Here is an 11715-nt window from a genome sequence, read left to right as displayed (position 1 = left end):
TTGCAGTACCTATGCACCTGTATCACTTCTTGTGATTTTATTTGGGGCAGAATCACATCTTTTTGAGCAGCAACACTGTTGGTCACTGTACTCCCTCGAGAAAGGAGGACCTTTACGTTGAAAAGCCGGGATAATGTACTACTGCCTGCCTTTCACCAAGCTTCAAGACTCTGACTGATATGTAATTTGCTGGCTATCTTTGACAAGTTCCTCTGCAGAGATACACACAGCCATACATCATTCCTTTTTGCACTGGAAAATAAGCATTTACAGAAATAAAGATTTTGAATGGCAGTTTATTATGTCAGTGAAAGTCAGTCAGTTTATTCTGTTAGCTGCGTTCTAATTTCTAGAGACCCTTGTGTCAAGTTTTCTCTGGGCCCAAACCATCCTCCTACACATTTTATAGGCAAAGTTATAATTGTGGAGAATCTCTTTAAAAAGTATTGTATACTGTCTTACCATTAAGACCAACTTAAATTTAATAATATACACAGGTGACACACTTGCATTGTTCGATTGTATTGTTGAGCCTGTGCTGGTGACATCAGAACTTTGGAGCAAAAACATTCAAATTTGGATGGCTAAAAACACTTTCAACATTAGATATTGTATTGGAAAAAAATGAGTGCTATTATGCCAAAGGTTGTGCGAATGAGCAGGGAGTGAGAATGTATGTGAAAAATAATTAATACTTCAAAGTAGAGTCAAATCTCTATCCGCACTTCATTTTTAAAAAAGATCCATCACATTCTAATTTTAGTGCAAAACATGTTGAACAGCAATGGCTTTTTTCTTTAATAAATTGTATTTATAAGAGTAGTTTTAATGATGATTGATGTTCATTCTTACTCAAGTAATTAAGTAAATACAGGAATTTACATTTTACCTTCAGGTCTGTTTTTCCATCTCATTTTTCTGAATTATGGTGTACACTTTAGAAAACATACAACAGAGTGTTTTCCTGTGAGAAAGGTTTTCAAGAGCAATACTTTTAGGAAACTAAGATCCCTTCTTGAAACATGTTTTTCTAGGAGAGTAATCGACTACATAGTGTATGAATGCAGGTACAGTGGGTGAAATAAGTATTGAACGAGTCAACATTTTTTTTCAGATATATTTCCAATCAGGTTATTCACATGAAATTTTCACTAGACTTTGGTATTAACTCAAGAAATCCACACATATAAAGAATTTACAACAATAAAGTCCAAAAAAATGTTGTATAATAAAGTGGAATGACACAGGAAAAAAGTATTGAATACACTAACTGAGATTTATTTAAATACTTAGTGGAGAAGCCTTTGTTTGTAATGACAGCTTCAAGACGCTTCCTGTATGAAGAAATTAAATGGGCCGCAGTATTCAGGTGTGATTTTGGCCCATTCCTCTAAACATATTGTCTTTCAATCTTGTTCAATTAGTTTCAAGTCAGGTGATTGACTGGGCCATTCTAACACCTTTATTCTTTTTCTCTGAAACTAATTAAGAGTTTCCTTTGCTGTATGCTTTGGATCATTGTCCTGCTGTAAGGTCCGCCCACGTCCACGTCATATTGAATATCTAGAGCACTACATAGAGGGCAGACTCAGGCACGTTATTACCTATGTAGTGCACTAGTATAAGAATTATTGAGGCATTTGGCATTCTTACAAATTTTCCCAAGTACTTTCGGAAAAGTAGGATTTCTTTAACTTTATATTCAGGTAAGATTTCGGTCTTTTCCCTCTCCTATTTGTAAAATGCGATGATAAGTAAACCGGAAGCCTTTCATAGTTTCATCTTCAAACAAACACATGTAATACATAATACCCATACAGGTAATATACAGGATAGCTCTGTTTACTCAGGCAGCATTTCTATGGATTCAAATTACAGTAGCCGATTTACAAAAACGAAAGGATGATGGGTATCACAGAGCAAGGAAGTCTAGCCGGTGTTACGAAAAATAATTCAGGCTCTGAAATGTCGACGCATCAAGCTTAAACTCGCGTGCGCATGCGCCGTATTCGATTACGTCATGTAGTCCTGATGTTCTGTGGTGCGGAAGGAATGGGTTTAACTCATTTGGAGAGACCCGAATTTGAAACCCGAATTTCTTCATACACGTTAAATTTAAAATGACAAAAAAAGTTGGAACCCCCCCCCCCCCCAAAAGATAACGAAGAAATATTGTTTAGTTTCTAAAACTACTGACGAAGCGAAATGAAGCGTATCACACACACACACACACACACACACACACACACACACACACACACACACACACATATACATTATATATATATATATATATATATATATATATATATATATATATATATATATATATAATGAATTTTAAATAATATATGCAGGCAGAAAGGTATTTCTATATGTTGATTTAGCTTATAATGTTATTAAATGTGCAGAATTATTTTAGTTTTATAAATAGGCCTAATTGATGTGAGTGTAAAATCTACAAAAGAAATAGTGTGCTTCAACTGGACCGGGACAGTGTTGAAGTAGTGATTGGGACTTGTACATGATCAGAGTATAGATTACTTGCAAAAAAAAAAAAGGCCCAAAATATCACAATTGGATCCATTCTCAAAATTAACCTTCATTAGAGGAAAGCAACACAGTGTAACAGTGAGGTCTAAAGCAATCTGAAGTGTTACTCTGTTCAGTGTGTAATTGTCTGTAATAAATGGAAGATTAACACAATTGCTCAAGTGATATTTTCCATGTTGAAGACAAAACTTTAGATTCTCTTTTTTCATTTGCACTGAGATTATTTTGAAACTGTAAGACTACACAATTCTTTTCTGTCACTAAAGTGTAGTTTAATTACAGCAATACAGCACAACATTTGACTAATGTTGCTAACACTTTTCAGATGATAAATCAATAAGGCATGCTCACAAAGTGCTAGAAGTTACCAAATGATACAGACTAATTTGCCTATACTTTGAATCATCACGGTAGAATAGAATAGAGTTTTATCAGAAAATAATTTAATAATTTCATGGCACCACAAACTATTTATGTAGTTATAAAGTAGAGTCAAACCAACTATTTACATTTACAAAATACTATCATTTCTATCAAAAATGCAGACAGAAAGAAACAGTGGGAGTGAGTAGCTGGAAAGCAGACATGAAGGAAAATAGTTTTGGATGGAATAGCTCTCATTTAATTGCTTGTAAATGTAGTTATGAAGAGATTTTCAAAGAAAGAACAAAGAAGGCAGGCAGGACAGACATGGTGATCAGTCATTGGGAACATCAACTTGTGCAAGCACAACTCAAGTTAGTCTTTACACATTGGTGGTCAGTCAAATGAATCCGCTGTCTCAAATCATATAACCAGCAGTTGTGATATGAGCTGGAGAACTGTACAGAGTGCAGGAGTGTGCTAATGTATGACACATTTACCAACAAAGTCAGTAGATTTGGCAACACTGAATTCAAGTGGTTGTTTTAGTTCGTCTCAATCGCTCCCAAGATCCAGTTGAAATGAACCCCGGGGTGAGTAGTATAAAGTAAAGCATGATTTGTATAAGTGCATATTTTATAGTCTATTTAAATAAAAAGGCAGTAAATTTCAGTTGATGTACATATTGCTGTTATTGCAATATACCCAATAAAGATTACACAGAATCCCATCTATAGTGTAATATTTATTTAAAAACATAATTAGAGGCTTTTGAACTTTTCTCAGTGGTTGATTACACTGATCACTTGTCACAAGCTGACCACTTGTACAGTTCTTTTTCAACTTGTCCCCATTATAATATAAACTTGTATGGGCAACCTAATTTAAAAATGTAGCTAGCAGTCAAGTTAAAGGTTCATTTAAGTCCATAACACTGATTCCATATAAACAGCTCAGCTGCGTTGACTCGAAAGGGAAAGCTGATCCAACTGATTTTAATGCCTGAGTAGTTGAAATAAACCCTTAGTTTTAAAACTGTAGAATATTTTAAGGAAGTAAATGGATGCTGGTTTAAGAATGCCTTTAATGAGTCTTTGTTAATAGACCAACAGAAAGTCTAGGTCATATAATCACTTATTTTGCAAATAAAACTTTGAACATCTGTTTATAATCACTTTTATTTTACAGGACTTTTCTTCTTGGATGAGAAGGTTATTTCCTACAACTCTGGTAAGCGGAGTCTTCTTTGTCAAATGATATACCAGTATCATTAAGGTTAATTGCAAGAATACAAATTTTCACACTCACTCCTATCAGTTATAATGTGAAAAGAGTTTTGATAGTTGTTTTTGGTATGAACAACACTAGACAATTTAAAGATTTTTATTCATAGTATTGTTTTTTTTCTCCTAAAAGGGGATTTTTAGCTTTCTTCTACCAGCTACTCAGATGACACATATATTTGTATATGGCACTCTTAAAAAGGGCCAACCCAACCACTATAGGATGCTGGACTCTACCAAAGGCAATGCCAAGTTACTTGGCTGTGCTCGCACTGTTGAAAAATACCCCCTGGTGATAGCAGACAAGCACAATATCCCCTTCCTCCTCAACGTTCCTGGAGAGGGACAACGTGTCCAGGGGGAAATCTACAGTGTGGATGATCCAATGCTGAAGTTCCTTGATTGGTTTGAAAGCTGTCCACAAATGTATCAGCGAACACAGGTCCTGCTTGAAGTTGAGGAGTGGGTTGGAGAAGGAGAGGGAACACCTCAAGTGGGCAGTACCACTGATGCCTTTGTGTACAGTACAACCACTTACAAACCTGAGTGGCTCCAGTATCCTACTTTCGAGAGCTATCATGCATATGGGGATCACGGTCTGCAGTATGTGACTCGAGAAGACAGAGACTCTGACTGATATGTAATTTGCTGGCTATCTTTGACAGGTTCCTCTGCAGAGATACACACAGCCATACATCATTCCTTTTTGCACTGGAAAATAAGCATTTACAGAAATAAAGATTTTGAATGGCAGTTTATTATGTCAGTGAAAGTCAGTCAGTTTATTCTGTTAGCTGCGTTCTAATTTCTAGAGACCCTTGTGTCAAGTTTTCTTTGGGCCCAAACCATCCTCCTACACATTTTATAGGCAAAGTTATAATTGTGGAGAATCTCTTTAAAAAGTATTGTATACTGTCTTACCATTAAGACCAACTTAAATTTAATAATATACACAGGTGACACACTTGCATTGTTCGATTGTATTGTTGAGCCTGTGCTGGTGACATCAGGACTTTGGAGCAAAAACATTCAAATTTGGATGGCTAAAAACACTTTCAACATTAGATATTGTATTGGAAAAAAATGAGTGCTATTATGCCAAAGGTTGTGCGAATGAGCAGGGAGTGAGAATGTATGTGAAAAATAATTAATACTTCAAAGTAGGGTCAAATCTCTATCCGCACTTCATTTTTAAAAAAGATCCATCACATTCTAATTTTAGTGCAAAACATGTTGAACAGCAATGGCTTTTTTCTTTAATAAATTGTATTTATAAGAGTAGTTTTAATGATGATTGATGTTCATTCTTACTCAAGTAATTAAGTAAATACAGGAATTTACATTTTACCTTCAGGTCTGTTTTTCCATCTCATTTTTCTGAATTATGGTGTACACTTTAGAAAACATACAACAGAGTGTTTTCCTGTGAGAAAGGTTTTCAAGAGCAATACTTTTAGGAAACTAAGATCCCTTCTTGAAACATGTTTTTCTAGGAGAGTAATCGACTACATAGTGTATGAATGCAGGTACAGTGGGTGAAATAAGTATTGAACGAGTCAACATTTTTTTTCAGATATATTTCCAATCAGGTTATTCACATGAAATTTTCATTAGACTTTGGTATTAACTCAAGAAATCCACACATATAAAGAATTTACAACAATAAAGTCCAAAAAAATGTTGTATAATAAAGTGGAATGACACAGGAAAAAAGTATTGAATACACTAACTGAGATTTATTTAAATACTTAGTGGAGAAGCCTTTGTTTGTAATGACAGCTTCAAGACGCTTCCTGTATGAAGAAATTAAATGGGCCGCAGTATTCAGGTGTGATTTTGGCCCATTCCTCTAAACATATTGTCTTTCAATCTTGTTCAATTAGTTTCAAGTCAGGTGATTGACTGGGCCATTCTAACACCTTTATTCTTTTTCTCTGAAACTAATTAAGAGTTTCCTTTGCTGTATGCTTTGGATCATTGTCCTGCTGTAAGGTCCGCCCACGTCCACGTCATATTGAATATCTAGAGCACTACATAGAGGGCAGACTCAGGCACGTTATTACCTATGTAGTGCACTAGTATAAGAATTATTGAGGCATTTGGCATTCTTACAAATTTTCCCAAGTACTTTCGGAAAAGTAGGATTTCTTTAACTTTATATTCAGGTAAGATTTCGGTCTTTTCCCTCTCCTATTTGTAAAATGCGATGATAAGTAAACCGGAAGCCTTTCATAGTTTCATCTTCAAACAAACACATGTAATACATAATACCCATACAGGTAATATACAGGATAGCTCTGTTTACTCAGGCAGCATTTCTATGGATTCAAATTACAGTAGCCGATTTACAAAAACGAAAGGATGATGGGTATCACAGAGCAAGGAAGTCTAGCCGGTGTTACGAAAAATAATTCAGGCTCTGAAATGTCGACGCATCAAGCTTAAACTCGCGTGCGCATGCGCCGTATTCGATTACGTCATGTAGTCCTGATGTTCTGTGGTGCGGAAGGAATGGGTTTAACTCATTTGGAGAGACCCGAATTTGAAACCCGAATTTCTTCATACACGTTAAATTTAAAATGACAAAAAAAGTTGGAACCCCCCCCCCCCCCCCAAAAGATAACGAAGAAATATTGTTTAGTTTCTAAAACTACTGACGAAGCGAAATGAAGCGTATCACACACACACACACACACACACACACACACACACACATATACATATATATATATATATATATATTATGAATTTTAAATAATATATGCAGGCAGAAAGGTATTTCTATATGTTGATTTAGCTTATAATGTTATTAAATGTGCAGAATTATTTTAGTTTTATAAATAGGCCTAATTGATGTGAGTGTAAAATCTACAAAAGAAATAGTGTGCTTCAACTGGACCGGGACAGTGTTGAAGTAGTGATTGGGACTTGTACATGATCAGAGTATAGATTACTTGCAAAAAAAAAAAAGGCCCAAAATATCACAATTGGATCCATTCTCAAAATTAACCTTCATTAGAGGAAAGCAACACAGTGTAACAGTGAGGTCTAAAGCAATCTGAAGTGTTACTCTGTTCAGTGTGTAATTGTCTGTAATAAATGGAAGATTAACACAATTGCTCAAGTGATATTTTCCATGTTGAAGACAAAACTTTAGATTCTCTTTTTTCATTTGCACTGAGATTATTTTGAAACTGTAAGACTACACAATTCTTTTCTGTCACTAAAGTGTAGTTTAATTACAGCAATACAGCACAACATTTGACTAATGTTGCTAACACTTTTCAGATGATAAATCAATAAGGCATGCTCACAAAGTGCTAGAAGTTACCAAATGATACAGACTAATTTGCCTATACTTTGAATCATCACGGTAGAATAGAATAGAGTTTTATCAGAAAATAATTTAATAATTTCATGGCACCACAAACTATTTATGTAGTTATAAAGTAGAGTCAAACCAACTATTTACATTTACAAAATACTATCATTTCTATCAAAAATGCAGACAGAAAGAAACAGTGGGAGTGAGTAGCTGGAAAGCAGACATGAAGGAAAATAGTTTTGGATGGAATAGCTCTCATTTAATTGCTTGTAAATGTAGTTATGAAGAGATTTTCAAAGAAAGAACAAAGAAGGCAGGCAGGACAGACATGGTGATCAGTCATTGGGAACATCAACTTGTGCAAGCACAACTCAAGTTAGTCTTTACACATTGGTGGTCAGTCAAATGAATCCGCTGTCTCAAATCATATAACCAGCAGTTGTGATATGAGCTGGAGAACTGTACAGAGTGCAGGAGTGTGCTAATGTATGACACATTTACCAACAAAGTCAGTAGATTTGGCAACACTGAATTCAAGTGGTTGTTTTAGTTCGTCTCAATCGCTCCCAAGATCCAGTTGAAATGAACCCCGGGGTGAGTAGTATAAAGTAAAGCATGATTTGTATAAGTGCATATTTTATAGTCTATTTAAATAAAAAGGCAGTAAATTTCAGTTGATGTACATATTGCTGTTATTGCAATATACCCAATAAAGATTACACAGAATCCCATCTATAGTGTAATATTTATTTAAAAACATAATTAGAGGCTTTTGAACTTTTCTCAGTGGTTGATTACACTGATCACTTGTCACAAGCTGACCACTTGTACAGTTCTTTTTCAACTTGTCCCCATTATAATATAAACTTGTATGGGCAACCTAATTTAAAAATGTAGCTAGCAGTCAAGTTAAAGGTTCATTTAAGTCCATAACACTGATTCCATATAAACAGCTCAGCTGCGTTGACTCGAAAGGGAAAGCTGATCCAACTGATTTTAATGCCTGAGTAGTTGAAATAAACCCTTAGTTTTAAAACTGTAGAATATTTTAAGGAAGTAAATGGATGCTGGTTTAAGAATGCCTTTAATGAGTCTTTGTTAATAGACCAACAGAAAGTCTAGGTCATATAATCACTTATTTTGCAAATAAAACTTTGAACATCTGTTTATAATCACTTTTATTTTACAGGACTTTTCTTCTTGGATGAGAAGGTTATTTCCTACAACTCTGGTAAGCGGAGTCTTCTTTGTCAAATGATATACCAGTATCATTAAGGTTAATTGCAAGAATACAAATTTTCACACTCACTCCTATCAGTTATAATGTGAAAAGAGTTTTGATAGTTGTTTTTGGTATGAACAACACTAGACAATTTAAAGATTTTTATTCATAGTATTGTTTTTTTTCTCCTAAAAGGGGATTTTTAGCTTTCTTCTACCAGCTACTCAGATGACACATATATTTGTATATGGCACTCTTAAAAAGGGCCAACCCAACCACTATAGGATGCTGGACTCTACCAAAGGCAATGCCAAGTTACTTGGCTGTGCTCGCACTGTTGAAAAATACCCCCTGGTGATAGCAGACAAGCACAATATCCCCTTCCTCCTCAACGTTCCTGGAGAGGGACAACGTGTCCAGGGGGAAATCTACAGTGTGGATGATCCAATGCTGAAGTTCCTTGATTGGTTTGAAAGCTGTCCACAAATGTATCAGCGAACACAGGTCCTGCTTGAAGTTGAGGAGTGGGTTGGAGAAGGAGAGGGAACACCTCAAGTGGGCAGTACCACTGATGCCTTTGTGTACAGTACAACCACTTACAAACCTGAGTGGCTCCAGTATCCTACTTTCGAGAGCTATCATGCATATGGGGATCACGGTCTGCAGTATGTGACTCGAGAAGACAGAGACTCTGACTGATATGTAATTTGCTGGCTATCTTTGACAGGTTCCTCTGCAGAGATACACACAGCCATACATCATTCCTTTTTGCACTGGAAAATAAGCATTTACAGAAATAAAGATTTTGAATGGCAGTTTATTATGTCAGTGAAAGTCAGTCAGTTTATTCTGTTAGCTGCGTTCTAATTTCTAGAGACCCTTGTGTCAAGTTTTCTTTGGGCCCAAACCATCCTCCTACACATTTTATAGGCAAAGTTATAATTGTGGAGAATCTCTTTAAAAAGTATTGTATACTGTCTTACCATTAAGACCAACTTAAATTTAATAATATACACAGGTGACACACTTGCATTGTTCGATTGTATTGTTGAGCCTGTGCTGGTGACATCAGGACTTTGGAGCAAAAACATTCAAATTTGGATGGCTAAAAACACTTTCAACATTAGATATTGTATTGGAAAAAAATGAGTGCTATTATGCCAAAGGTTGTGCGAATGAGCAGGGAGTGAGAATGTATGTGAAAAATAATTAATACTTCAAAGTAGGGTCAAATCTCTATCCGCACTTCATTTTTAAAAAAGATCCATCACATTCTAATTTTAGTGCAAAACATGTTGAACAGCAATGGCTTTTTTCTTTAATAAATTGTATTTATAAGAGTAGTTTTAATGATGATTGATGTTCATTCTTACTCAAGTAATTAAGTAAATACAGGAATTTACATTTTACCTTCAGGTCTGTTTTTCCATCTCATTTTTCTGAATTATGGTGTACACTTTAGAAAACATACAACAGAGTGTTTTCCTGTGAGAAAGGTTTTCAAGAGCAATACTTTTAGGAAACTAAGATCCCTTCTTGAAACATGTTTTTCTAGGAGAGTAATCGACTACATAGTGTATGAATGCAGGTACAGTGGGTGAAATAAGTATTGAACGAGTCAACATTTTTTTTCAGATATATTTCCAATCAGGTTATTCACATGAAATTTTCACTAGACTTTGGTATTAACTCAAGAAATCCACACATATAAAGAATTTACAACAATAAAGTCCAAAAAAATGTTGTATAATAAAGTGGAATGACACAGGAAAAAAGTATTGAATACACTAACTGAGATTTATTTAAATACTTAGTGGAGAAGCCTTTGTTTGTAATGACAGCTTCAAGACGCTTCCTGTATGAAGAAATTAAATGGGCCGCAGTATTCAGGTGTGATTTTGGCCCATTCCTCTAAACATATTGTCTTTCAATCTTGTTCAATTAGTTTCAAGTCAGGTGATTGACTGGGCCATTCTAACACCTTTATTCTTTTTCTCTGAAACTAATTAAGAGTTTCCTTTGCTGTATGCTTTGGATCATTGTCCTGCTGTAAGGTCCACCCACGTCTCATCTTCATCATCCTGGTGGATGGCAGCAGAATCTTCTGAAGAATCTCCTGGTAAAGGGCTACATTCATCGTTCCTTCAATTATATGAAGTCTGCCAGTTCCATGCAATGAAAAACAGCCCCACACCATGATGCTTCCACCTCCAAACTTCACTGTTGGTATAGTGTTTTAAGGTCGATGTGCAGTGCCATTTCGTCTCCAAACATGGTGTGTAGTATGACAGCCAAAAAAGTTAAATTTTGCTCTCGTCTGACTAGACTACACTCTCCCAGTATTTCATAGGCTTGTCCACATGAGTTGTAGCAAACTTTAAATGAGCTTCAACATGCCTTTTCTTTAGTAATGGAGTCTTGCGGGTTGAGCATGCATAGCAATGCATTCCACTGTGTATTTCTTTCTCTGTGCCAATGGTACCTGCTACTGTCAAGTGTGTCTGGAGCTCTTTCTGAGTGGTCTTTGGCTCTTGGGCTACACTTCTGACTATTCTTCTGACTCCCTGGTCAGAAACCTTGCAAGGAGCTCCTGTTCATGGTTGGTTGGTGATGGAGTGATGTTGCTTCCACTGGCGGATAATTGCCCCAGTGGTGCTTACTGGAAGATCCAGAAGTTTTGAAATACTTCTGTGTCCGATTCCATCAATATGTTTTGCAACAATAAGGTTACGAAGGTCTTGGGAGAGTTCTTGGTTTTTACCCATCATGAGATGTTCCTTGTGCGACACCTTGGTAACGAAAAGCCTTTTTATAGACCATCAATTTACTAACCCAGCTGATATAAATTTTCCACAGATAGTAGGTATAATTGCTTTCTAACTACTTACAGATTTCACTTGGTTCCTTGCCTTACCTTGCCTTGGAGAATTGCTTTTTCTCAGCGTGTTCAATACTTTTTTCCCGTTTCA

At 35.8% G+C, this 11715-nt stretch overlaps 2 protein-coding genes across 4 annotated transcripts; both read left to right on the top strand.

Annotated features, from left to right (window-relative positions):
• The first annotated feature begins 232 nt into the window (after positions 1 to 232).
• LOC128608700 (gamma-glutamylaminecyclotransferase C-like) lies at positions 233 to 4952 on the top strand. 2 transcript variants are annotated; one of them, XM_053626637.1, is made up of 3 exons: positions 233 to 1706; positions 4105 to 4146; positions 4333 to 4952. In XM_053626637.1, exons 2-3 carry the CDS (start codon positions 4120 to 4122, stop codon positions 4834 to 4836), a joined length of 531 nt encoding a protein of 176 aa, XP_053482612.1. In that variant the 5' UTR covers positions 233 to 1706; positions 4105 to 4119; the 3' UTR covers positions 4837 to 4952. The 2 variants fall into 2 exon arrangements, with proteins under 2 accessions (XP_053482612.1, XP_053482611.1); XM_053626636.1 differs by lacking the exon at positions 233 to 1706 and adding an exon at positions 2375 to 3509.
• A 114-nt stretch (positions 4953 to 5066) lies between these two features.
• LOC128608701 (gamma-glutamylaminecyclotransferase C-like) lies at positions 5067 to 9561 on the top strand. Of its 2 annotated transcripts, none has more exons than XM_053626639.1 (3): positions 5067 to 6364; positions 8714 to 8755; positions 8942 to 9561. In XM_053626639.1, exons 2-3 carry the CDS (start codon positions 8729 to 8731, stop codon positions 9443 to 9445), a joined length of 531 nt encoding a protein of 176 aa, XP_053482614.1. In that variant the 5' UTR covers positions 5067 to 6364; positions 8714 to 8728; the 3' UTR covers positions 9446 to 9561. The 2 variants fall into 2 exon arrangements, with proteins under 2 accessions (XP_053482614.1, XP_053482613.1); XM_053626638.1 differs by lacking the exon at positions 5067 to 6364 and adding an exon at positions 6973 to 8118.
• The last annotated feature ends 2154 nt before the right edge of the window (positions 9562 to 11715 follow it).

This window comes from Ictalurus furcatus, chromosome 6, assembly GCF_023375685.1.
Source record: "Ictalurus furcatus strain D&B chromosome 6, Billie_1.0, whole genome shotgun sequence".
NCBI lineage: Eukaryota > Metazoa > Chordata > Actinopteri > Siluriformes > Ictaluridae > Ictalurus > Ictalurus furcatus.
Note: the sequence above shows the minus strand (reverse complement) of the source record. Positions and strands in the feature narration are given on the sequence as shown.